Source organism: Castor canadensis, chromosome 11 (assembly GCF_047511655.1).
Source record: "Castor canadensis chromosome 11, mCasCan1.hap1v2, whole genome shotgun sequence".
Taxonomy (NCBI): domain Eukaryota; kingdom Metazoa; phylum Chordata; class Mammalia; order Rodentia; family Castoridae; genus Castor; species Castor canadensis.
The window spans coordinates 117,682,144-117,707,296 of record NC_133396.1 but is presented as its reverse complement, the minus strand read 5'-3'; the positions used below and the strand labels follow the sequence as shown (position 1 = coordinate 117,707,296).

At 36.2% G+C, this 25,153-nt stretch overlaps 1 protein-coding gene across 1 annotated transcript in view; it reads right to left on the bottom strand.

Moving 5' to 3' along the window:
- The window catches only part of Ush2a (usherin), a 759,580-nt gene extending 738,991 nt beyond the window's left edge, over positions 1-20,589 (bottom strand). Inside the window, exons 1-3 of the mRNA XM_074048325.1 lie at positions 20,549-20,589; positions 19,042-19,727; positions 15,678-15,843 (exon numbers count right to left, since the gene is read on the bottom strand). Of these exons, the coding sequence (XP_073904426.1) occupies positions 15,678-15,843; positions 19,042-19,523 (648 nt within the window). The 5' untranslated portion in view covers positions 19,524-19,727; positions 20,549-20,589. The remainder of the gene's footprint in view (positions 1-15,677; positions 15,844-19,041; positions 19,728-20,548) is intronic.
- Positions 20,590-25,153: the final 4,564 nt, after the last annotated feature.

Below are 25,153 nucleotides of genomic sequence, written 5' to 3'. Positions count from 1 at the left end.
CCACCTAACTTTTTTATGTATAATCTAGAGGGAACTCTTTTTATTCAAATGTTCAACCTCTCACTACCCAAATGGGGAAACTGGGTCAAGTGAATTTCTTGACTACTAAATGAGATGTCCGAACACTTATCTCTGTCCTCTCCACTGCTTCTTCTTACGACAACTTCTGAAGAATGAGGACTTTCTGTATTAAATTCCTATAAAATAGGTTCTTATAAATTTCATTACAATTGAAAATGTATTCAGACTGATGTCTAATGTTAAGGGGCCTTAAGTAGATCCCCAATTTTAAATAATTACAATTCAATTTTTATTTGAATAAATCTAGTTTCATGACTGATTTGAATGGCCTTTCTAATATTTGATGATATGTACTTCTGTACTTTTAATATACAATGTTGAATGATTTAAACTTTGCAAATTGCTTTATGGTAGATTAGAAAAGCAGCATTTTTGTTTGTTTTGTTTGTTTCTTAGAAGCACAGAGTCAAAGCAACCAGAAAAAATCTTCTTAGTGAGGTGACTGACTAAGAGACCTCATTGAAATTTTATATTAGAAAGACCCAGAGACTATGGTTACTAGAACAGAGAGCTGTAAACAATAGATCAGCAAAGAGCACCTGGTGGCACAGCAGAGGAGAGGAATAACAGAAAGGGAAAGAGCAAGAGATGTAGTGAGGAGTAATTGACACAGAAACAAATTCAGAACAGAGAGGCAGTCTGAACTTAGCTAAGCTGGTAGCTGCAAATTCGGCTGGTGCTTAAGAAGTGTCCTGCATTTTTCAGCAAGAAAACCTGGTGCTATAATGGGAAGCCATCTTGAGAAGGTGGTGCCCAAGGTCATTCCTTTGAGAAACATGTCCCTACATTTTCTTTTCCCTGAAACTCACAACAAGTATTTCCATAGTGTTCTGGCCAGCATTTACCTTGTGGTTCAGTATTGCTATAGTGAATGTCACTGAAGAAAGTTCACTAAAAAATATACACAGTGAGATTCAGGTTGGAGACAACTAACTGGAGTTTTCTTTCCATTTAAGACTGGTGGCTCAGATATCAAGCTAAGGATACTATGGAGAATAAGTAGATGCATGTCTGTGTGCAGGGACTGGGTCACAGAAAACCATGGTTATGGGTGGAAGAAAGAGTGGGACCTGCTGCACCCTGACTACCTAATACAGTTTGTTGCCCCCACCCTCTGTGAGTGCTTCATAGGGCACATAAGATCCAGACATGCAGCTGAGCTCAATCTCAACCTAGTTCTGGGCTAAACCTTCCACAGTAAACTCCATCTAAGGCAACTTTGTTTCCATGCTACCTTGTACTACCCAGCAGGGAAACAAAGCTAGTCCAACAATTCACACTGACCAACAGGTGTGCAAAAAAACAGGGTGAATTACCCCCAGTCTTTGTTCTCTCCAAAGTGTGTATAGAATAAAAAGACAAAGAAAAAAGTGCAGATTTTCTGAAGTACCGAAAAATCACCCTTACCTGAATGATAGTCCAGTGGAGAAGATTCTTTTCTCTTTTTTTAAACTTTTATTTATTATGACCTTTCTTTCTTTTCTTTCTTTCTTTCTTCCTTCCTTCCTTCCTTCCTTCCTTCCTTCCTTCCTTCCTTCCTTCCTTTCTTTCTTTCTTTCTTTCTTTCTTTCTTTCTTCCTTCCTTCCTTCCTTCCTTCCTTCCTTCCTTCCCTGACTGGTTGGTTTATTCCTATGTGTGTGAATGTGTTTGTGTGCATGTGTGTGTAATTCTTTTTCTCTTATTTATGCATTTTTTCTTATTATTATTCTCTTTTGTAGCTGGTACTTGGTTTTCATTTCATTTCTGCCTCTGATTCACTTATCTGTTGCTGTTACTGTTATTTCTTTTCCTCCTTCTACATGGTGCTGGGAATTGAGCACAACACTTTGAGTATGTGGTGTGATGTTCTGCTGCTGATACACATTCCCAGCCCAGCTATGATCCAGTAACCTTGCTCTTCAAACAACCTACCTGCCCTCAAAATGCAGTGACTACTTTTATTTAAATAATAAGGCTGAAAACCCAAGCCAATGACCATGCTCCAAGTAGGCACAGCTAGAGTGGTCCAGAAGACCCCTTCCCTTGTCATCCATACCTAGCATAGAGAAATAACAGAAAGACTGTGGACACAAGCACAAATGTTGGGCCACAGCATAGGTTGCTTCCATATCACTTCAGACCATACATTGTTGACAAGACTAAATGAATTATTGCAGTGTACTCCATATAATCCATTGTCTATTACACATCTGAATGATTTACTAGTTCTCCATTCTTATGAGACCTACAAAGAAAGTAGTGTCCCAGGCTCTGAACAGTACGCATCATATTAAAACTAAATAAGTAACCAAGAAACTATACTGTGATATCCAATTGTAAATATTTACAACACTTCCCAAAAATCAAATATTCTGAGACACACCAACAATATAAGGTGTTCTCTACAAAGCTCTTACATAAAAACGGAACAGATACTCATCCAAACAGATACATAAATCTCAACATAGAAATACAAGATAAAAGGGGGAAAAAAACAAGGCAACATGAGTCCTTCAAAAAGTTCAAAACTCTCTCACAACTGACTCCTAAGAGGCTGGAGTGGATAAAGTTCTGAATTTGAAAGAATGATTTTTAAAAAGATGGAGGAAGTCTAAGAAAATATAGGAAAAAACTGAATGAAATGAGAAAGAAAATGCAGAATCTACACAAATTTAATAAATAGGTACTTTGAAAAAATAAAATCTTAGAAATGAAAAGCTGAAATAAAAAACTCAATGAAAAGTTTCAACAATAGACTAGATCAATCAGAAGAGATAATTTCACCACTTGAAGACAAGGTTGATGAATTAGCATATTCAGACATTAACAAAGAAAAAAATAGAAATATGCAAAATCTCTGGGATGCAATTAAAATACCAAACTTGCATCATATGTTTTGGTGTAGAAGAAGGCACTGAAGTACAGACTAAAAGTATGGAAAAACCTATTAGTAAAATAATATCAGAGAATTTCCCAAATCTTAGGACAGATATGGACATCCAGAAATAATAGGCATTTATATAAAACCCCAAATAGCCAGGCATAGTGGTGTGTGCCTATAATCCCAGCACTCAGGAGGCAGAGTCAGAAAGATCATATGTTAAAGGCCAATCTTGGATACAGAGAAAGTTCCAAGCCACATAGCAAGACCTATAGCAAGAGCCTTCCTCAAAAAATAATGGAATCTCAAAAAACATGACCAGAAAAAATCCTCCCCCATGCCATACTATAATTAAAAAGGCCAGAGTGAGAGCAAGGAGACAATACTGAAAACTGTGAGAGAAGAGACCAACTCATTTATAAAGGCAGACTCATCTCAGAAAAACAGCAAATTTCTCAACAGAAACTCTTAACAGTGAGGAGACAATGGAATGCTATATTTCAAACCCTGAAAGAAAATAGCTGCCAGCCCAGGTTACTACATCTGGCAAAGTTATTCTTCTAGGTTAAGAAAAATAAAGTTCTTGTAAGATACGCATACAGGAACTAGTGACCACTAAACTAGTATTGCAGAAGATAATTACAGGAGTCCCATATGCAGGAGGATAAACACAATCATGAAAACACAGGAATGATGAAATCCTATTAGAAGAGCAAGCAAGCAAGCAAATGAGAATTAGAATAACAAACATTACAAACTCACAAAACAACAGAAATTAGGACATACCATTCATTTATATCCTAGAATAAAAACAATTTTTTAATTTTCTAATTTAAAAATATGTCTTGGATTATTCTATTAAAAGATGAGAGTCAGGTGTTTTCTACCTGCAAGAAACATGCCTCACAGCAAAGACATAAATAAAGTGAGACTGAAAATGATATTACTAGCAAATCAAATCCAGAAGGAAGCAGTAGTAACTACACTCATATCTAACAAATCAGACTTCAAGCAAACAGTCTGAAGAGACAAAGGTCACTGCATAGTGGTTAAAGGAACATATATCAAGAATATATAACATTTATAAATACATGTACACTCAATGTTAGTGCAACCAATATCACTTAAAAAAAACTACTGAGTATAAAGGGACATTAGGTCCCAATATAATAATAGTGGGTGATGCCACTCTCTTACAAATAAATGTGTCATTCCGACAAACAAAAGTAACAAAGAAATCTCAGAATTTAAGTACACTAAATATCAAATGGACTTAACAGACATCTACAGAATATTACATACAATAATTGCAAAAAACATATTTTTTCATCAGTTCATGGATCTTTCTGTAAAATACATCATATTTTAAACCACAAGGTAAGTCTTAACAAATTTTTAAATAACCTAATTTCTTGCATCCCATCAGATCATAATGTAATGGAACTAGAAATCAACAGCAAGAAATTCTACAAACACATGGAATCTATACATGATCAACAATCAGTGAGTCATTAAAGAAATCAGGGGAAATTTAAAAATTCCTAAAGTCAAATGAAAATGGAAATGTGCCATATCAGAATTTGTGGGATACAACAAAAGTGGTTCTAAGAGGAAAGTTTATGGCCACAGCCATCTACATTGACAAATTGGTGAGATTTCAAATAAATAACTTAACGATGTATCTCAAAGTCTTGGAAAACAAAAAGTCGAGAAGAAATCAAGATGGCAGACAGATGATGGAACCTTGTATCTTGACCTGTACAATTTCAATTACTCCAGACTTCGTGGCAGCAAGGATTGGGTAATATTGGTTTTTCTGCCGAACAAGACATTGCCAACACACAGCAGCATGTGATATTCATTGACTGACACTTAAACCAACTTTTTAAAGTGCAAAACAGCCCAGTGCAGGGTCAGGCAGCTGCTGCTGGTCTGTTTTCTGGCTTTTCTTCATTTCATTTCTTTTTCTCTCTCTCTTAATTCCCTCCCAAACACAATGCAGACAATGGCAGAGACCTGCAAGCATCTGGGAGTACCTGGACTCACCATTATACTTATAGACACAGAACCTCTGACTGCCACTCACCTATGCAGATTTCTCTCCACCTTAGTGGGTCTGTAACCTCACCAACAATAATGTAATGCAAGGAATGGCAAAAAGAAAGCAGCTGCAAGCGTCTGGGAAGACCAGGAGCTGCCAAACACAAGCAGATACAAAACCTTTGTCTGTTCTGCCCTATAACCATTCAGTTTCCAGACAAGTCGATCTGCTAACCTGCCAGGTGAGTGCAACACACTGTTTGGGAGGGAACCACACATTCTAGCAGAGCTGGGGGGCAGATTACACCCCCTCTGGAAAAACTGGTGGCCAAACACACGGAGGGAATATTTCCTTCATACCTTCATACTTTGGGGACAGGGGAAGAATGCAGAGATGAATAAATCCATTCGGGGGTGGAGCAACTCAGCAGCCACTGTGGGGAAAGCTAGGCACTGCACACTGCCTTGGAGAAACTGAGAGTCAGATGAAACTGACAGTCTCACCAAGAGAAAAGCTCATTTCTAACTCACAGGCTTGTCCTGTGAGTGGAAGGGGCTGGCGACTGCTCATTTTCCAACAGTTCACAGGACCTCTTCTGAGAACCTGCTTGCACCAGAGGCTTCCACTAAGGAAGCCTGGGCTCAAACACCCAGAGCTGAACCCCTCACCCCCACAAGGCTGTCTGATAGGAAAGGGCAATACTAATTGCCATGGCAACCCAACATACCAACCTTAAGAAGGGACAGTCTTAGACAAGCCCCTATAAAAAAATAAAAGTGTCACCACTTCAACCTGAAATTGCAGGAAAGGCTCAACAACATTCATTTAACTGATTTTATAAGTATATAAACCTTTTTTATTTTTATTTTACTTTACTTTTAATTTATTTTAATTTTTATTAACTTTTTTGTATTTTTTCAATTTTAACTTTTATCTTCCTCATTTTTTCTTCCAACTTGTTCTTACCTAACTCACTTCTGCATTTTGTCTTAACCCTAACTCATTCAGCCTTCTATTGACCACTTTCCTTTCTTTACTCCAACTTTTTCTTTCTCATCTCTTTCTATCTTCTCCCTCTTCCTTTCCCCCTGGTCATCTTCATCTCCTCTCCCTCCCTCTCTCCCATTACCTTGACCTCCTCCAAATGCACCACCCACTGAATAGTCTATGCCAACTTTACACATTACTCCATCCTTTCTGTCCCTCAGCAATTCCAGACAATAGCATCCTCTTCCACAATGACTGAACTACACCTCAACACACAGTAGGGAATTAGTACCATGGAACTCCCATGCCTCACAAACCTCCCCCACTCACCCCATCCCACCTTCCTGCTACTTCCTCCAGTGCCAGCTCTTTTAATACCTAACAACTGTTCAACTGTTATTCCCCCCAATCTCCATGGCTTATAGACAATATCACCAAGGGGCTCACTACATTTTTGTAAATAATTGGTTCAGCACTGAATGAGTAAATTTGTTATTGCTAATTTATGCCACTTAGTCAGGGAGCAGAAATAGTATGTCGACCTAGCTAATGACTATGTCAGTAATAGCATAGTAACTGAGTCAAGGGGAAGTTAACAAGTGATTAAAATCAACTCAACAATTAGCCACCCAACAACATAAAAGTGCACCATATCATAGAAGCATGGGAAGAAGAAGGAGGCCAGGAAATCCTATCCCCCAAATGTCTAACAATTAAATAAAAGATTTAGTGGGAAATGAAGAAAATGAAAATCCAGTTCCTGATCCCAAAAGAACAATGATAAATATCACCAATGAGCTCAGTAACGTCCACAAAAAAAATCTCTCAAAGAGGAAATTATGAATGAGATCACTGAGAAACTCATGAAGAAACTACAAGACACAGTTAACCAGAAAGTACAAGATGCATTCAAGAAATATAATGACAACACAAATAAAAAAACTTGAGAAGATACAGAAACAAGTACATGAACTCAGAGAAGACTTCAACAAACTCCAAAGTGAAGCAAAGGAGATTATAAAAAGAAAAGAGATATATGAAATAAAGAAAACAGCACAAGATATGAAGAGGAATATAATCAAGACAGGGAAAATCTCAAAATAAAGAATCAAACAGAAACCCTGGAAATAAAAAGTTCCTTAAATCAAATTTTAAAAATACAGGGGAAAGCCACTCCAGCAGACTAGAACAAGTGAAAGACAGAATCTCAGGACTTGAAGACAAAATAGATATTAAAGAAAAAACAGAAGAACTCTTACACAGAAGACTCAAAAGCTGCAAAAGGAATAAACAACAGTCCAGAGACTCCATCAAAAGATCAAACCTGTGAATCATGGGCACTGAAGAAGGAGAAGAGGTGTAAGCCAAAAGGATATGTACTATATCCAGCAAAATAATAGCAGAAAATTTCCCAAATCTGGAGAAAGAGTTGTCTGTTCAGGTACAGGAAGCCTCCAGGACACCAAATAGGCTTGATCAAAATGGAACCTTTCCATGGCATTTTGTTGTTGTTGTTAGAACAACTAGCACAGACAACATAGAAAGAATATTGAAGGCTGTAAGAGAAAAAAAACCAAACAATATGTAAAGGTAAACCCATCAAAATAATCGCAGACCTTTCAACTGAAACCTTAAAAGCAAAAAGGGCATGGAGCAAGGGATTTTAAGCACTGAAAGAAAACAATTTCAGTCCTAGGATTCTCTACTCAGCAAAACTATCATTCAGAATTTTTGGAGGAATAAAAGTCTTCCATGATAAACAGAAATGAAAACAATATATGATCACCAAGCCTTCACTACAAAAAATTCTAAAAAGAATCCTACACACACAACCATGAAAGGATGATAAGTATTAAACCTCATGAGAACAGACAAGCACTTAGAGAATAGCACTGAATTGGCTGCACTCACTGAAATCCTTAAACAAACAAAAACAAACAAAACTAAATGGCAGGAATCACCACATACCTCCTTGTATTAAAACCAAATGTTAATGGACTCAACTCCCCATGAAAAGATAGCATTTAGCAAACTGTATTAAAAAGGAAGACCAGACAATCTGTTATTTGCAACAAGAGACCCTCCTGATTGCCAGAAACAAACACTGGTTTAGGATGAAAGGCTGGAAGAAGATTTACCAAGCTAATGGCCCCCCCAAACAGGTGAGACTAGCAATAATTTTATCAGATAAAGTGGACTTCAAACTTAAATTACTCAAAAGAGATAAAGAAGATCACTGTACACTAATAAAAAGAGCAATACATCAAGAGGAAATAATAATTATCAACTCATGTGTACTGAACTTCATTAAATATATACTAAATGATTTAAAAACACATATAAACCTCAACACAGTGGTAGTGGGAGACTTTAATACACCTCTATCAACAAAAGATAGGTCATCCAGACAAAAATCAACAAAGAAATCCTAGAACTAAATGACATCATAGAGCTGATAGAATTGACAGATGTCTACAGAGTATTCCATCCTGCAACAGCAAAATACACATTTCTCTGAACAGCCCATGAAACTTTCTCCAAAATAGATCATATCTTTGTTGAGACAAAGCAAGTCTCAACAAATATAAGAAAACTGAAATAACCCCCTGCACACTATCTGATCACAATGCAATAAAACTACAACTCACCAACAAAAGTAGCAGCAGAAAATACTCAGACAGTTGGAGGCTGAACAACACATTGCTCAACAATCAGTGGGTCATAAAAGAAATAAGGGAGGAAACAAAAAAGTTCCAGGAATTGAATGAAAATGAAAACACAACCAGTGGAATAGAATAGAGGACCCAGATATGAATCCATGCAGGTGTGACCACCTATTCTTTTGGAGAAGATGCCAAAACATATGATGGAGAAAAGACAGTCTATTCAACATTTGTTGCTAGGAAAACTGAGTATCTGCCTGCAGAAAACTGAAACTTGATCCATGTTTGTCACCCTGTACAAGTATCAATTCAAAGTGTATTAAGGACCTTAATATCAGACCTGAAACCTTGAAGCTAGCACAGGAAAAATCAGGTTATACACTGGAAGCAATAGGCATAGGCAAAGACTTCCTCAGTAGAACACAACCAGCTCAGCAACTAAGAGACAGGATTGACAAATGGGACTACATTAAATTAAATAGCTTTGCACAACAAAGCAAATGGTCTCTAAATTGAAGAGGACACTCACAGAATGGGAGAAAATCTTTAATTGCTACACATCAGACAAGGGACTGATAACCAGAATATACAGGGAATTCGAAAAGCTAAAGTCCCCCCAAATCAATAGCCCAATAAAGAAATGGGTACCTGAACTAAACAGAACTTTTTCAAAAGAAGAAGTCCAAATGCCTAAAAATCACATGAAAAAATGCTCACCATCCCTGACCATAAAGGAAATGCAAATCAAAACCACAGTAAGTTTCTACCTCATTCCTGTTAGAATAGCTACCATCAAGGCGAGGATGCAGGGGAAGAAGGAACCCTCACACAATGCTGGTGGGAGTGGAAGATAGTACAACCACTCTTGAAAACAGTGTGGAGGCTCTTTAAAAAACTAGAAATAGATCTGCCATACAATCCAGCAATACCACTTCTAGGGATATGCCCAAAGGATTGTGAGTCAGGTTACTAGAAAGGCACCTGTACATCCATGTTTATTTCACCACTGTTCACAATAGCTAAGGTGTGGAAACAGCCAAGATGCCCCACTACTGATGAAAGGATTAAGAAAATGTGGTACTTATACACAACTGAATTTTATTCAGCCACAAAGTGAACGAAAATTTGTCATTCTCAGGTTAATGGACGGAATTGGAGCATATCATCTTAAGTGAAATAAGCCAGGCTCAGAAGGCCAAAAGCCACATGTTCTCTGTCATATGTGGACTGTAAACCTAAAACAAATGTAGCAATGTTATGGGACATGGGTCACACTAAGGGAAGGCTGTGCAATGGAGGGATAAGGGAAGGGAAGGAAACCAAAAACTTGAATGAGGTTGATGTGTTTACTGTATAAGAAAGAATATAGAAATTTTAAACTTGGTGAAGCCACCATGGGAAGCAGACCAGGGATGAGTGAAGAGGACTGGAAGAGGTATAGCCGTAATACACATATGCATGGGAACAACACAAGGACATTCTCTGTGTAGTTATCTTTATCTCAAACTAGCAAAACATCATGTCTGTCATTTTATCTATTATGTTTTATCTTCTACAAAATCAGAGAACAGGAGGATGGAACAGGTTCTCTTGTGGCAGGGGCAGGTGGCACCAGTTGGATGGGGGAGGAGGTGGGGAAAGGGATAGAAGGACGACTATGGTGCAAACAATGTATACACATGTATATAAATGCAAAGTGCAAAAACGGTACCTTTTGAAACTGTTCCAGCAATTGTGGGGAGAGAAAAATATCATATGTATCAGATACATTGTAAGAACCTTTGTAAATACTACAATGTACCCACACCAAGCACAACAATAAAAAAATTTCATGTTTAATCAGCTCTTAATTCCAAACTTCCTAGAGTTGCATTTTGAAGGTTAATAAAATCCCTGAAGGGTGTGGGTTTTCTCCAACTGGGTTTATTACCAGTTTAATAAACACTTAAATAAGCCAAAAAACCCAAAAAAGCCAAGCTCAAAGCCAATATAAGGACAGAAATAATAAAGATCAGAGCTGAAATTAATTAAGTAGTCTAAAAGAATAATATGAAGGATTAATGAAATCTAAAAAATTGAGTCTTTGAAAAGATGAACATGATTGATAAACCCTTAGTTAAACTAACCAAATGAAGACAGAGAACACACAAATTAATAGAGTTAGAGACTAAAAAATGATACAGCAGACACCAGCAAAATCTATATGATAAGAGATTTTTTTGATAACTTGGACTTCTATAAATTGAAAAATCTAGGAGAAATGAATGAATTTCTAGACACATTTGACCTACAAAAATTGAACCAAGAAGATACAGAAATCTAAATATATCAATAACAAGCAATTGGGTTGATGCGGTAATAAAAAAAAAAATCCCAAAAGAGCAAAGCCCAGGAACAGATTTATTGCTGAATTCTACTAGACCTTTCAAAATCTACTACCAATGTTCTCAGACTATTCTATAAGATAGAAAGGGAAGAATGCTGTCAAACTCATTTTATAAGTCCTGTATTATCCTGACACCAAAACCAGATAAGAACACAATCAAAAATGAAAACTATAGACCAATATTTTTGGTGAACATAGATGCAAAAATCTTCAACAAAGTACTTGCAAATGGAATCCAGCAACTTTTTTAAAAGACCACACACCTTGATCAAGCCGTTTTCATTTCAGAGATGTAAGGATGGTTCATGTAAACAAATCAATAAATGTTAGGCAGCCTATAAATAAATTCAAAGATAAAATCACATGTTCATTTCAACAGATGCAGAAAAAGCATTTGATAAAATTCAACATCCCTCATGATAAAAGTCTTGAAGACAGTAGGTATAAAAGGATCATGCCTCAACGTAAAACATGTTATGCATGAAAACCCATAGCTAACAATACACTGAGTGAGGAAAAACTGAAAGCAATTCTACTTGAATCAGGTATGAGAAAAGTTTATCTACCCTCACCACTCTTATTCAATATATTCCTTGAAATTTTAACCAGAGCAATAAGGCATGGAAAAGAAATAAAAGAGATACAAATAGGGAAGGAAGAAATCAAATACTTCCTATTTGATGCCATTATCATCCTATACTTAGATCCTAAAGCATCCACAAAAAGACTTTTAAATCTGATAAACAAATTCAGAAAATACCAGGATACAAAAGCCACTAGTTATTTACACAGCAATAATGACCCACTGATAAAGAAATAAAAAGAACTGTCCCATTCACAATAGCCTTAGAAGAACAAAATGTCTAGGAGTAAACCTAACTAAGGAGGTAAAAGACCTCTGCAACGAAAACTATAAAACATTAGAGAAAGAATTTGAAGATTCTAGAAGATGGAAAGTCTTCCAATGTCCATGGGTAGACAGAATTAATATTGCAGAAATGTAGGTGGCAGAGTGGCTCAAGTGGTAGAGTGCCTACCTCGCAAACATAAAGTCCTGAGATCAAACCCCAGAACCACGAAAAAAAAAATGTGAAAATGGCCATATTTATAAACTAATCTATGTGTTCAATGTGATCTCCACTAAAATGTCACTGTTAACATTCTTCACAGAATTAGAAAAATGAATTCATATGGATGCACAAAATATCCAATTAACCAAGGTAACCTTGAAAAAACAAAGAGCAATGCTGAAAATATTCCATTACCTGATTTCAAATTATGCTATGGAGGCATAGAAATAAAAGCAGCATGATACTGGCACAAAAACATGCATGTAGACCAATGGAATAGAGTAAGAACCCAGAAATAAGTTCCTGCAACTACAGCCACCTGATTCTTGACAAAGTTGCCAAAAACATACATTGAAGAAAATACAGCTGCTTCAATAACTGGTATGGGGAGAACTGATAGCCACATGTATAAGACTGAAATTAGATCCCTGTTTCTCACCTATAGAACTCAATTCAAAATGGATCAAAGTTCTTAACGCAATACGTGAATCTTTGAAAAATCTAATAGAAACACTTCAAGATATAGGCACAAGCAATGACTTTCTGTATAGGATTCCAATAGCTCAGAAAATAAGAACAAAAATTTGACAAATGGATTTGCATCAAATTAAAAAACTTCTGCACAGCAATGCAATTACCAGAATCAAGAAACAATCTACAGAATGGGAGGAAATCTTCACCGGCTATTCATCAGCTAAAGGATTAATATCCAGACTATATAAATAGATTCAGAACTTAAACACCAATAGAACAATAATCTAATCAACAGATGAGGAAATGAAATGAACAGACACTTCTCAAAAGAAGTAGTACAAATGGCCAATACAGACACACACACACACACAATTTTGCATCTTTAGCCATCAGGGAAATGCAAATCAAACTACATTGAGTCTCCATCTCATCCCAGTCAGAATGGCTATCATTAAGAAATGCAAAAACAACAAATGCTGACAACAATGCAGGGCAGGTTGGTAGGAATGCACTGCTGGTAGGAATGCACTGAATTAGTACATACACTATGAAAATAGGTATGGCACTTCCTTAAAAACCTAAAAATAGAGCTGCCATATTTCACACCTGGATATATACTGGAAGTTAGCATACAATACAGATTGTATGTGAACACCCATTTTTCAGATATTGCTATTTGCAATATCTGAATTGTAGAATCAGCCTAGGTGCTCATCAATCAATGGATTAATGGATCAAGAAAATGTGATATATACACACACACACAAAATGGAGTATTATGCAGCCATAAAGACCAAAATCATGTCAGTTGAAGGAAAATGGGTGAAACAGAAAGGTTGGCATATTAAACAAAATAAGTCAGATTCAAAAAGACAAATATTACATGTTTTCTATCATATGTGGAATGTAGAATCAAGTGAAAAAATGGGCATTATATTAGAAGTGGAGGCATTAGGGAAGATAAATAGGACGTGGGAGTGGGAGTGGTATAAGAGAAGGGAAAACGGCGGTTAATATGATCAAAGTGTGTTGTATACTATATGGACGTGTCCCAAAGAGACTCATTGCTTTGAGCAATTGATGTATACTAAAAAGTGCTTTAAAAATTTAAAACAGCAGAGTTTGGTGGTACATGCCTTTTATCCCAGCAAATTGGGAGTTTAAGGCAGAAGTGATGAATGTTCATGGGAAGCCTGGGCTATATAGATAGACCCTGTCAAAAAGAGAAAAAAATAACTGAAAAATAAAGTATACAAATTGGAAAGTGTAAGTTTTTTTTTAAACAGTCAAATAGTTGTAAAACAACTCAATTTCATTAAATCATAAGTACTTTAACCTTTTCTTGAAAGAAGGAGAAAATGTAAAGATGTATAAAGAAATTTTACCTGAACAAAGAAGTGACTCATGTTTGACATGCACTGAAATGACACTGCAGAGTTCAAGAGGCCCTCTAAGGAAAGTAATTCAGCCTTGGTTACTGCTTTGCCTTTAGATTTTAAACTTTCAAAGATTTTAATATATTATTACCTGCCAAAACCAGGAACAGTTTTACAGATAAGGCAAAAATAAAGGTAAGTAAGAAAGGTTTTTTTTTAATCCTTGTTGTTATAAAACTGTGCAACATACCTATGTTCTGGCACCTTTTACAGAGTGCCTTTCTTTAAGTTTCTGTTTTTACATTTTTAACACTAGAACCCAATTCTGTTGCACTGGTCAGTTGATGGAATGGTCAACTTCAAGAGAGAGGACAGAATAATAAAAGAAAAATGAAAAAATAAATAAATAAAATTAAAAAAAAAAAAAGAGAGAGGACAAATGGGTCCCCTATCTATTAACTATTGAATCACTTGGAGGTGGGTACTGAAAGACTAAAACAATCAGATGGTACCATAGAGCCTGATGTCAGCCACAATTCACCATCTGCATGGCCACTCAAGCCTAGTAGCATGAAAACACTGTTTCCCGCCAACAGCAATTGCTAAATTCATCTCCTAACCGAAAGCTCTGAGTCAGTATGGCATATCATGTTGATTAAATACTACTTTGCTAATATCTCCCTAAAATCAATCATAGTTACCTTTCTGCATTTAATATTTTATATATATATATATTACTCTTAAGCTGTTTAAGTCATTGAGATGGCAGCAGTTCACAGTTACCATCAGCCCAAACAAAGAAGTGAACAAAATGTATTAAAATTGTCAAAAATAATATCTATGTCAAAATAATAATTTTAAACCACATAACATTCTCAAGACCTTCTGAAGAAATATGCTTCTGATTCAGGGATATACATGAGAAATTAAAGATAATTTTCATAAATTGGGTAAGGGTACAAATATCCTCCAATGCAAGCAGAGTTTGCATTGACCACTGAGTAGACACTCTTACAAGAGCACATACTGGGAACTGTGACACATAGCACCTCTGGTTTGAAAGGAAAAGGTGGCCTTTGACAGTATTGAGTCATTCCAGTGTCCTGAATAAACAAGAGGATAAATTGTTCCTGTATTCCAGGGATTAAAACTATCAGACATCTCACAGCTATTTCAGCCTTTCACAGTTTCTAAGACTCACACAAACTGTGGTTGACAACTAAAATAATAATATAACACTTTCTGAGTGCCTCAAGTGTAAAGTTCATTAGTTCTAAGGTCACCATTTTAATGTAACAGCCAAATTTTATTCACATCATCAGATGCTATCTGACAAAGACAGCTGTAAAAATACCAGGCAAGGGTTTTAATACTGTCATGACTAGAAAAATCAGTACTAGACACCAAAAAAGAGTTCTTACACATTTTTAAACAAAATAAAATACTCTAAGCAAATGAAACAAAAATTTCCTGAACATATTATTACTACACATAGCATTGTCTTGAAGCTTCTGGGGGGAGTTTTACAGCAATTTTGGAGCCAGGGTGGAATCTGCTATGTATCAAGAGATACATCATTAGATCACTGAAATATCTGTATTCTTTAATTGTCATTTACATATACCTAAAATATAAAAGATATTGCTTCAGATTTTTTGGGCAGATGCCATTTAGAGAAGAGAAAAGAAGATAGATCCTTGTGTTTAACCAAATGTTAAATATTTTTTATTTTACTAACCTGCACACTGAGATGAATCCATTTCTTCACAAGAAATCTCCCCAGTGTCATTACTTTTATTGGAGGCTGCAAACCATTTACTATGCGGTAATAAAACATGGTCTCTTTCTCAGATATTGTAAGTTTGAACACAATCTGCCCATCCAGCGTCTTTTCTATCACACACCTTAGGAAGCAACCAGAAAAGATAGAAAAGGTCAGCATCCAAGCAAAATGACAAGCTAAGGCATTGTGCAGTGATAAAGTGACCTCAAACTCAAAATGGTGCACTATGAGTAAGTGCCTGAACATCATTATATTCTAAGCCAGCTTTATTCCTATAAAGAAATCATTTTATTTCAACAAAAATTAGAATTTTTATTTACAATATATTCCCTAGAGCCTCAACATCCTTCATTAGAGATTCATGATAGAAACCAACAGGGTTGAATCAGTCTTCAAAACTAACATTTAGCCTAATGGATCATTAGTTTCTCTTCCATTTCTTTTATAGGAAGTTGTATGATACACTACATCCCACTTGGGTATTGAGTCACCAGTGCAAATCTTTCTCTGTTTTAATGGAAAGAGAATTTAGTGTTGATAGAAGGCTCTAAATTCTTAGCCCTGGAGTCAGAACCACTCCAGTTAATTCCCAGGATAAAAAGGATAATGGACAGCTTTAGTCTCTCTTACCCCATCAGTCTAGAAGCCAAAGCAGTATCGGTGAGATGACCGGCAAACCTCTCCCTGACCATACAGCCCAACTTAGAAACTGAACTAACATTAACAATCTTGGATGAAAGTTCATTGGATTTTTATAAAAGCACAGCAAAATAATATTTTGATGAATTATAAAACTTTTTAGAAAATTCCTAGGTTTCATGTTAGGCCCATTGTTATTTTTGTTTAGCCCAGACTGACCTCAAATTTTTATCCTCCTGCCTCAGCCTCCTGAGTGCTGGGATAAAACATATGTGTCACAATGCCTGACCCAAATTATTTTTAAAGAGTTACCTCTATGCTTATCGACTGACACATCTTTCAGACCCTGGGACTCTTTCTTCACCTGATTTCCATCTACTCAGCACAGAATCTCTGCAATTATGCTTAGTGCAGAAACCCTTTTTCCTGTCAAGTTTCTTTAAGGGGCTTCCTTTGTGCTCACTCAACACATTTTGCTGCCGAGGTAAGATCAAGAATCCATCTGTCTTCTCCATTAGATTATTAGTATTTTGCATTTAGAAACATGCATGCCATACAGAAGACCTCACAGAGAGGTCAAATTCAATCAGAAGCATCCAAGAGGCAAAGGTCAAATTGGGTCAACCAAGCATTACTATTGAAGATGATTTAAAATTTTCCTTAAATGGTACAGTTTTCACAAATCACTTCTTTTCACTTATATTTATTTTTTTCCCTGAGTGGAGAGGTCAGAATAAGATTGGAAAACATTAATAGTCAACTTTTACAGACACTAATTTACTATTCTTTGTGCATACATTTGGTAAGATGTGAGAGCAAGTATATTTTTAATTTAGGCAAATAATTTTACTGCCATAAATTAGTAAATTCTACTGCATATTATTTTAACCCTTTAGTAGCTGGATATTTGTAATTTACTGGAATGAAATCATTTCTCTTTATCCTCTGCTTCTAGGCCTTGAACAACCTAAGAGTTTGCCTCTGTTCATTTTTCTTGAGCTTAAATCTACAAGTGAGAATTCGATCATTACTCAGGAATGTATTTACCAAATGCAGACTTATTTCCCCAAGCTTACTGAAAATGCATTTCTTAATATGTTATTGATTATCTTCCCTGCTATTTTGTTTGCTCGTAAACATACTAGCTTTGGTAGATAATAAATTTGAGAGGAAGGCAGGTAGCAAAATATTTAGGAACTGGATTTATTCTGCTCCTGAATAAACAATAATTGGATAATCCATGTTTTGTTTGTTTTACTTATCTAGTGCAAACACCCAGAAATTCCCCCAATTCCCATAGGTATTTTAGTTTTGAGAATGAAAATGACCTTGATACAAAGAAGGAGCTCTCAAGACCATAAACCATGTGCTACCAACTTTATAAATACTCCTCTGTCTTACTTACAAGAAACAATGCCAATAGAAGATGAATTTAAGCTTGGAAAAATATTTTATCCTAGCCCTATTTGTCAAGAGACAATGTTTTATGATACTTTGGATACTAGTTACATAAACAGAGGAGCTTGAATTTACTATATTTTCCAACAATAAAAAAATTAAGTTTTTCTCTAAACAGTCCAATAGATATCAGGGTAATAGTCTGTGTTTTTTTTTCATTTCAAATTTAAAACAAAATGAAAATATGTGAATTCTCACTTGGCAAGATGAAAGTGAACACCAGAGACATTTAAGTTATATTTGCTTATGAGATGGGAAGACTTTTCTGGTTTGTTTCACAAGTATTCAGATATTCAGCCAACACTTTCCCACAAAGTAAACATCACAAGAAGAGCTGGAAGTCTTACAGGGAAACAAAACAATAAGCCAAAAAATGCTACAAAACTACCTTATTCACTAAAATTTATAGATTGGCTTTATATTATTTAAGGGAAATAAATTAGATATCAGCTTGAGAAAAGATTACAGAATGAAAATCAGGTGACTAAACAGCCTAGCAAAAATGATGGTAAGGAAGCTGTTTTCCTCTTTCTGAAGCATTCCTGTTGGGATCAACAACATGAAAGTTTTCGAAAATCCCCCCTCCTTATCTATTGGTTCTTATTTCATTGAAAGAGGAAAATACCACAAAGTAAAAGCCAAAAGCTATATCCTTTTAGAGATGGAGCGTTATTCATATATTCAACTCATATTATTGAATATATTCCGTAAGTCAAACATCTTTTCTTAGAAAAAGGGAGATGAATAAAACTCAGTTCTATGTCCTCAGAGAGCTATCTGCCAAATAAAAATTTTATAGTCTAGTGGTGATACTTTTCATATGGAAAACTAAACCAAGACTTTGAAAATATGAATAATTTGTATTACTAGCACCTGTGCCTTAAAACTCACACTGAGCCTCATTTAGCCTCCAAAGGCTAGACAGAGCCAAAGGTTCAACTAACCTACTCAGAAATAAATGATTCAGGTGTAAACATATCTGCTTGCAATGAACACACTCTTTTTCATGGTCTACATTCATAGAGAAGAGAAAATATTGTAGAACAAATACTTGGATTGTAAACGTGGAACAGGAAAGATTAGCACAGTAGCCCAGCTTCAATGGCACAAGTTCCATACTGTTAGCTTTTGTTTCTAGTTTGGACTTCAGGTTGCAGTAATTCTCCTTATTACTGATTTTTTCAAGGTCCTGGGAATGCTGAAAACCCACACTACTACTTACATTATACCGTCTTGCTCAGGTTTCAACCACACAGCTAAAGTAAATGCTGCCACCAGCCTCAGAGAAGGAAGGGAAGAAAAGCAATTCTGGTTATTTCCAAAGACAAAAGCGGTAGAATTGCTATGGGAGTGAGGATGCAGGTCATGCTCCTCTGTGATGCAGTCCCTGAGGTCTGCTGAAAAAAAGGTTGTGGAGGTAGGGGAGGAAGATCTGTAGGGGCAATCCTGAACACAGAACTGCTGGGTACACAACTGAAGATTCTCAGCAGCCTCAGAGCTATGACAAAAAGTACTTCGGCCTGGAATTCCACACACTGCTCTGGCTGGCACAGTTGAAGCATTCTTGAAAGCTCCCACATTCTCCAGCTTTGGGAAAAGACCCTGCGAGATAGCCAACGACAGTGAAGCAAAACAGGCAAAGATCAATGTTTCAATGACCTGAAAAAATAAGCCAAAGCCCAGTGAAAGAGCCAGGCGACTCATGTTTACAAAAAAGCATTCTTCTCCTGATAAAGCATTCCTAAATAAATAATCAGGCCTGTGTCTCTAGCCAGCAGCACTTTGACGCAGGACACTTTAAGTAACGTTGAGATACTCCATCTTCAGGAAACTGCAGACACGTTTTCACACAGAGGTAATTCCAAAGTTGTTCTTAGCAAGGATGAAGACATGAGGAGAAGCTGTTGTCTGGGGATCAGAAAAATAGCATGTCAAGAGAAAGCTGCAGAGTTTTGAAAATTAATTTCATCCTAAGCATTAGGACTTTGAGCCCCTTCCAAGAAACAACTCAGAACTCCTCAAAACACATTTTGAAGTACATTGCTTAGAGTAAAATACTCACTCTTTTGATAAATGTCTTAATTTTATTGAACAAATCAAGCTCAAAAGACTGTAAGACAGCCAGTTTAGTTCTTTATTTATAAATATTTATGAATAATGTATTTCACCATACAGCCATGTCAGGTTCTACTCTGCCCCAGGGTAATAGCACTCTCTACCCTACTTAACAAGGTAAAGAACCATATAGATTCTCTTTACACATGTACCATATGTTGAAACCCAGTGCTAACTTGCAGAAGCCCAAAATAAAGCTGGCAAAGCACTTTGGGCCTTTCCCCTTATCCCGGCATGTGCAGCAACTTTAAGCTCACAGTAAAGCTGATTAGAAACCCCACACCATCTGCCTGTGCTGCACCTTAATATTTAGCAAACATTTGTGTTAGTGTTTCCTCATATGACTTTGTATTTGTAGTTTAAATATGGATTCCTAATACTGTGTAAGTAATCATATTGATAAGCTGTGTTACCATTTCTTTATTGCATTTCAACTACTTCCCTCAGTGTAACAAATGGCTCTTCAAAAGGACCATTGTCCCTTGTCGCCTGATAACACTACTGTAACCCCCACCCCAAGTTACTCTTAGCAAATAAAGGCACAGCAACAGGAATGTTGGAAGGAAGACTCAGGTGCCCACGTAAAGTATTCTGCCCAGCAAACACTTGGTTACCTGAAACTCAGTGCTGTCAGCGTGGTGGCCCTCTTGGAACTGAGCTCCCCAAGCTTTCAGCTGGGACCTCAAACAGTGGGAGGGACCAGGATGGGGTCATGCATGCATAATTTTAAAGTAACAGTATACCTTATCCTCTCCTTGACCCCTCCTCTTTTCTACATTCATGCAACTCAATCCATTCTTAATCAAAATAATCTGTCCCTATTAGACAGGAATGCAACAAGTATTTTCTAATGTTCTTTCTTGTTAGGTGATAAAAAATAAGATTCTAAACTATATATAAAAGATTGGCTCATTGGTAGAAGTTTCTTTAGATCTTCAGTTGTTGTATCTTCCCCCCCCAGGATACCCTCTCCTAAATACACATGCTTTTTTACATTTTAAGGAACATCTGATATTATCTCTAAAGACTGGGTTTAGAGATTTGCAACATGTCTAAATGTAAACTTATGAAACAGGGTGAATTAGACAAATGGAATATCCAAACCTGTTATAAAACATGTAAGTGACCTGTTTTTAAATCCTTTAAGGGCTAGCTTCTCTCTCACCTTATAAATTCAAGGATTAGCTTTAAATTTTATCTCTGGTCCTTTAGTGTATCATTCATTTTGGGCATCATTACGGGAAAAGAATTCTTCCACCACATAACAACTGTGTTTAGAAGTCGTGACACAAAATGGACAACCTAGGATTAGAAATTCTGCTCCACAGTCAGAAACTCTCAGTCATAAATGAAGGCAGACAATGAACTGACAATTGCCTCAGCTTTCCCAATTCAGCACCATCAATCCTGAGACATCAAATTAGTGAGTTAGGCACAAAGTTCTGCCACTCCTATAAGTGCCCAAGAGATAAGTACAAAAATGAGACTGGTCTCAAGATGGCAGATTGCAAATAGCCACTATGTCACCAAGACCTCACAAACCTGAAAGAAAACCCTAGGGATGTGGCTACAAGGGAAGGTGTTCAGGTTAGTTTGCTGAAAAGAGGGTAATCCTAGTTACTTGGGAGGTTGAGATCAGGAGGATAGTGGTTTGAGGTCAGCCTTGGCAAATAATGAGACCTCCTGCTATCTCTACTACAATCAGAGCAAAAAGGACTAGAGGGGTACCTCGAATGGTAGAGTGCCTGCTTGCAAGTATAAAGCCCTGAGTTCAAACCCTAGTGCCACCAAAAAACAAGTAAGTGAAAGAAGGTGCCATTATAATAATAGTTTAAGTTAGACAACTATTAGCAAATTCCCCTCATTATTTTGGAAAAGCCTACTATAGTAAGACTATATGCAGCTTAACTTTTCAAGTGTTTCAGGCTTAGCTCCTGTTCACGGCTAAAATCAAGAGATATCCCCTATTCATAGGTTTTGGGGAAAACATGGATTTTCTATTAAAGCTGAGTAACCTCTGGCATAACTGGACAAGAAAGAAAGAATAGATATATAAAAAGCAATATTAGTTACAAAACTAGGGGCATAAACTGTAAAAGCTGTGTGATTACAAATAAAAGAAAATATTGTTGATGATTTTATGACAATTAACTTGAATTCTTAGACAAATTGGATGAATTCCTAAAACCATTTCCAATCAAAATTGATTATAGAAGAGAGCTGGAAGCAATCCAAAGGGCCATCAGCTGTAGAATACATAAATAAGTTGTTGTGAATTCATACAGTGACAAAATAAAACTCAAAAAAAGGAAGTAACGCTACAAGCAAAATCATTGATTAATCTCATAGACACGGTGGTGAGGGAAAGAAGCTAGATATATTAGGAACTTGCTCTATCGTTGATTTTATATGAAGTTCAAACAAAGGTAGAGTTTACCTTTGGTGAAATGATTCTCTCTTTTTAAGACAGAGGATCAAATGAAGTTTAAGGACCTGCAAAAGTGCTGGGAATATTCTGTGCCCTTACGTGGGTGGTGACTGCCCAAGGGGACACACTTGAAAACACTCATCAAGCTGTCCATATAAGATTTGCGTACTGTACATGAATTACATTGCAAGAAAAAAGGAAAATTTTAGAAACAATAGGAAATACTAACCACAAATTGTTCTTTTTATTGAATTTTCTGATTTTAAATTTCTTCCTGGAAGGAAAAATCTTCCAGAGAGTAACAATGATTGGATTTTTACTGTTGCTCATTGTACCTTTTCCAATGTAAATTTCCAAATTTTTCTGTAATTGGATGACCAAAAGTAGTAGAATAAACATGTATGAAGGAAATACCATGATTTCTTTCTCTATTATCATAGTTTACTAACTACTACACTATAGTACCCTATATTTGTGATTTTTTTCTTTTTCTTTTGGTAGTACTAGGAGATTAAATTCAGGTTTTCCCACTTGCTATGCATTCTGCCACTTGATCCATGCCCCAGTCTTTTGCCCTTTTTTTTTTTTTTTTTTTTTTGAAATAGGGTCTTATGGTAAGTTTGCCTGGATTGGCCTGGAACCAGTAACCTCTTACCTCTGCTTCTTGAGTTGCTAGGATTAAAAGAATGAACCACCAGACCTAGAATTATGATAGCTTTTCTAGATTATCTCATTTGATCTTTATAACAACCCTACAAACTATACAGAGAAACTATTACAGTCAATATACATATGAAGAAAATGAGAATCACGGGAATAAAGTCAGACAACCTCTAAGTGGCAAAGCCTGGATTTTCTAGGTTAAACTCAGTATTCATCCACCACTAGCCTAAGTACACTCTACTATGACTGAACTAATTGGAGATTTCATGAAAGTAAGTGGTGGAGTGTTGAATTGTTCTTGAAAGTTGAGAGATTTTATAGATAACAGGAATATTCCAACAACACAAGTAAAGACACTATTTAGAATAAGGTGTCCAATATTTATGACTACATATCTTATCAAAACATGCAAAGAAATACAACTTAGCCTTCTAATGTAGAGTTTATCAGATTTTAAGATTTTTCTGAAATTTTGCAAAGCATTAGCAAACATATTGCTAGTAATTCAGGGGAATTTCCTTTTTTTATGCAATATTTATATCCTAACATTTCTCATTGTATTACCTTGCTCAAAATTCATCAACATGTGATTGTATAGTTCTTCAATTATGCAGACTCTCAGATGACTCAAGATTGTATTTGTTTGAAGCATAAAAGCTTCACATTGATATTTCAGGCTAGCCTGGGACACAGTGAGAACATGACACCTCAGATAGCATGTGGCAGGCCATCTAATTCCTGTCCATTCTTTCTCCTCTGCCTGGGCAAGGGCCCAGACTAAGGCTGGCAGATGAATTCAAGAGTGGCTTTCTAGGTCTGAGCATGGCAGTGAAGTAACAGCTGTGAAGCAGAGTGGGACAGGTAGCAGCAGGGAAGCTAATGACTGGTGAATGGGACAAATAGGTGGGTGTAGGTCTGCAAATGAAAATGACACAATGCGAAGAAGGACAGAAGGCAAGCAGAGCACAGACTGATCTGAAGCCAAATAGGCAATCGGCAATAATTAAGGGTCAAGTTTCTACAAAAAGCTCTGCTGCTAGGAGTGAGGCAGCCCCTCTCACCAAATGAGAATGCACTGGATTGTGTGCAACCCAGGGAGAGTTTTCAGAAAGCACCAACATAGTGAAGGAAGAAACATGGCAAAACAATAGGTTCAGGAAACAGCGAGCTAAGCAGGGAGGGTGTATAGTCATAAAAACTCAATCCAGTTGAATAACATTTAAAACAGTCCCATACAGTGACAAAATTTTAAGTGTACTCACATTCAGAGTGAAATGAAGGGCATAAAATTCATTATACTGGAATTAAAAATAGCTTTGCTTAAAAGAAAAAAATTAAGAGATTTTGTTTTAATTGAGGGGATATTAAATGGTGCAAACTTTTAAAAAGTCTCATCGTTATTCTTCCATGTGGTTTACTTAGATAGCTTCTTACAGATTGAGCATTCTTCATTCAAGAATCAAAAAAATCCCAAAATACTTCTGAATATGAAAGTCTTTAAGCACCCCCATAATGCCACAAATGGAAAATTCGCCACCTGACCTCATGTGATGGGTCACAGCCAAAACACACATGCACTAAAAAATTGTATAAAATTACCTTGAAGCTATATCAAGTGCACATAAAACATAAACAAATTTTATGTTTCAGCTTGAGTACTATCCCCCAGATATCTAATTATCTACTTGAAAATATTCTAAAGTCTGAAAAAAATTCAAAATCTGAGACACATCTGATCACAAGCATTTCAGATAAAGAATACTCCAGTTGTAATATAATTTTTAAGTTCAGAAGACCAAGGATTCTAAGATCAAAAATTAGTAAAATGATTAAGAACAGTAAAAATTGAGTAAAGGTATACTTTTAGTAGTTTTTAAAATACATACAAAAACGAGCATGATCAGTATAACTGAAGTAGTTTGAGAAGTAAGATAAATATATTGAAGTAGAAGTTTCATATGAGAGAAGATAGGGCTAATTATTGTCAGAGCTTAGGCATAAGCCCACATGCCTGATGACCAAACCAGCATGATTGCTACCCATTCCACACACATGAACATTTAATTACAATGTAAAATTAGAATTCATCTATCAGTAACCATCTATAGTATAACTGGCCCTATGCTAC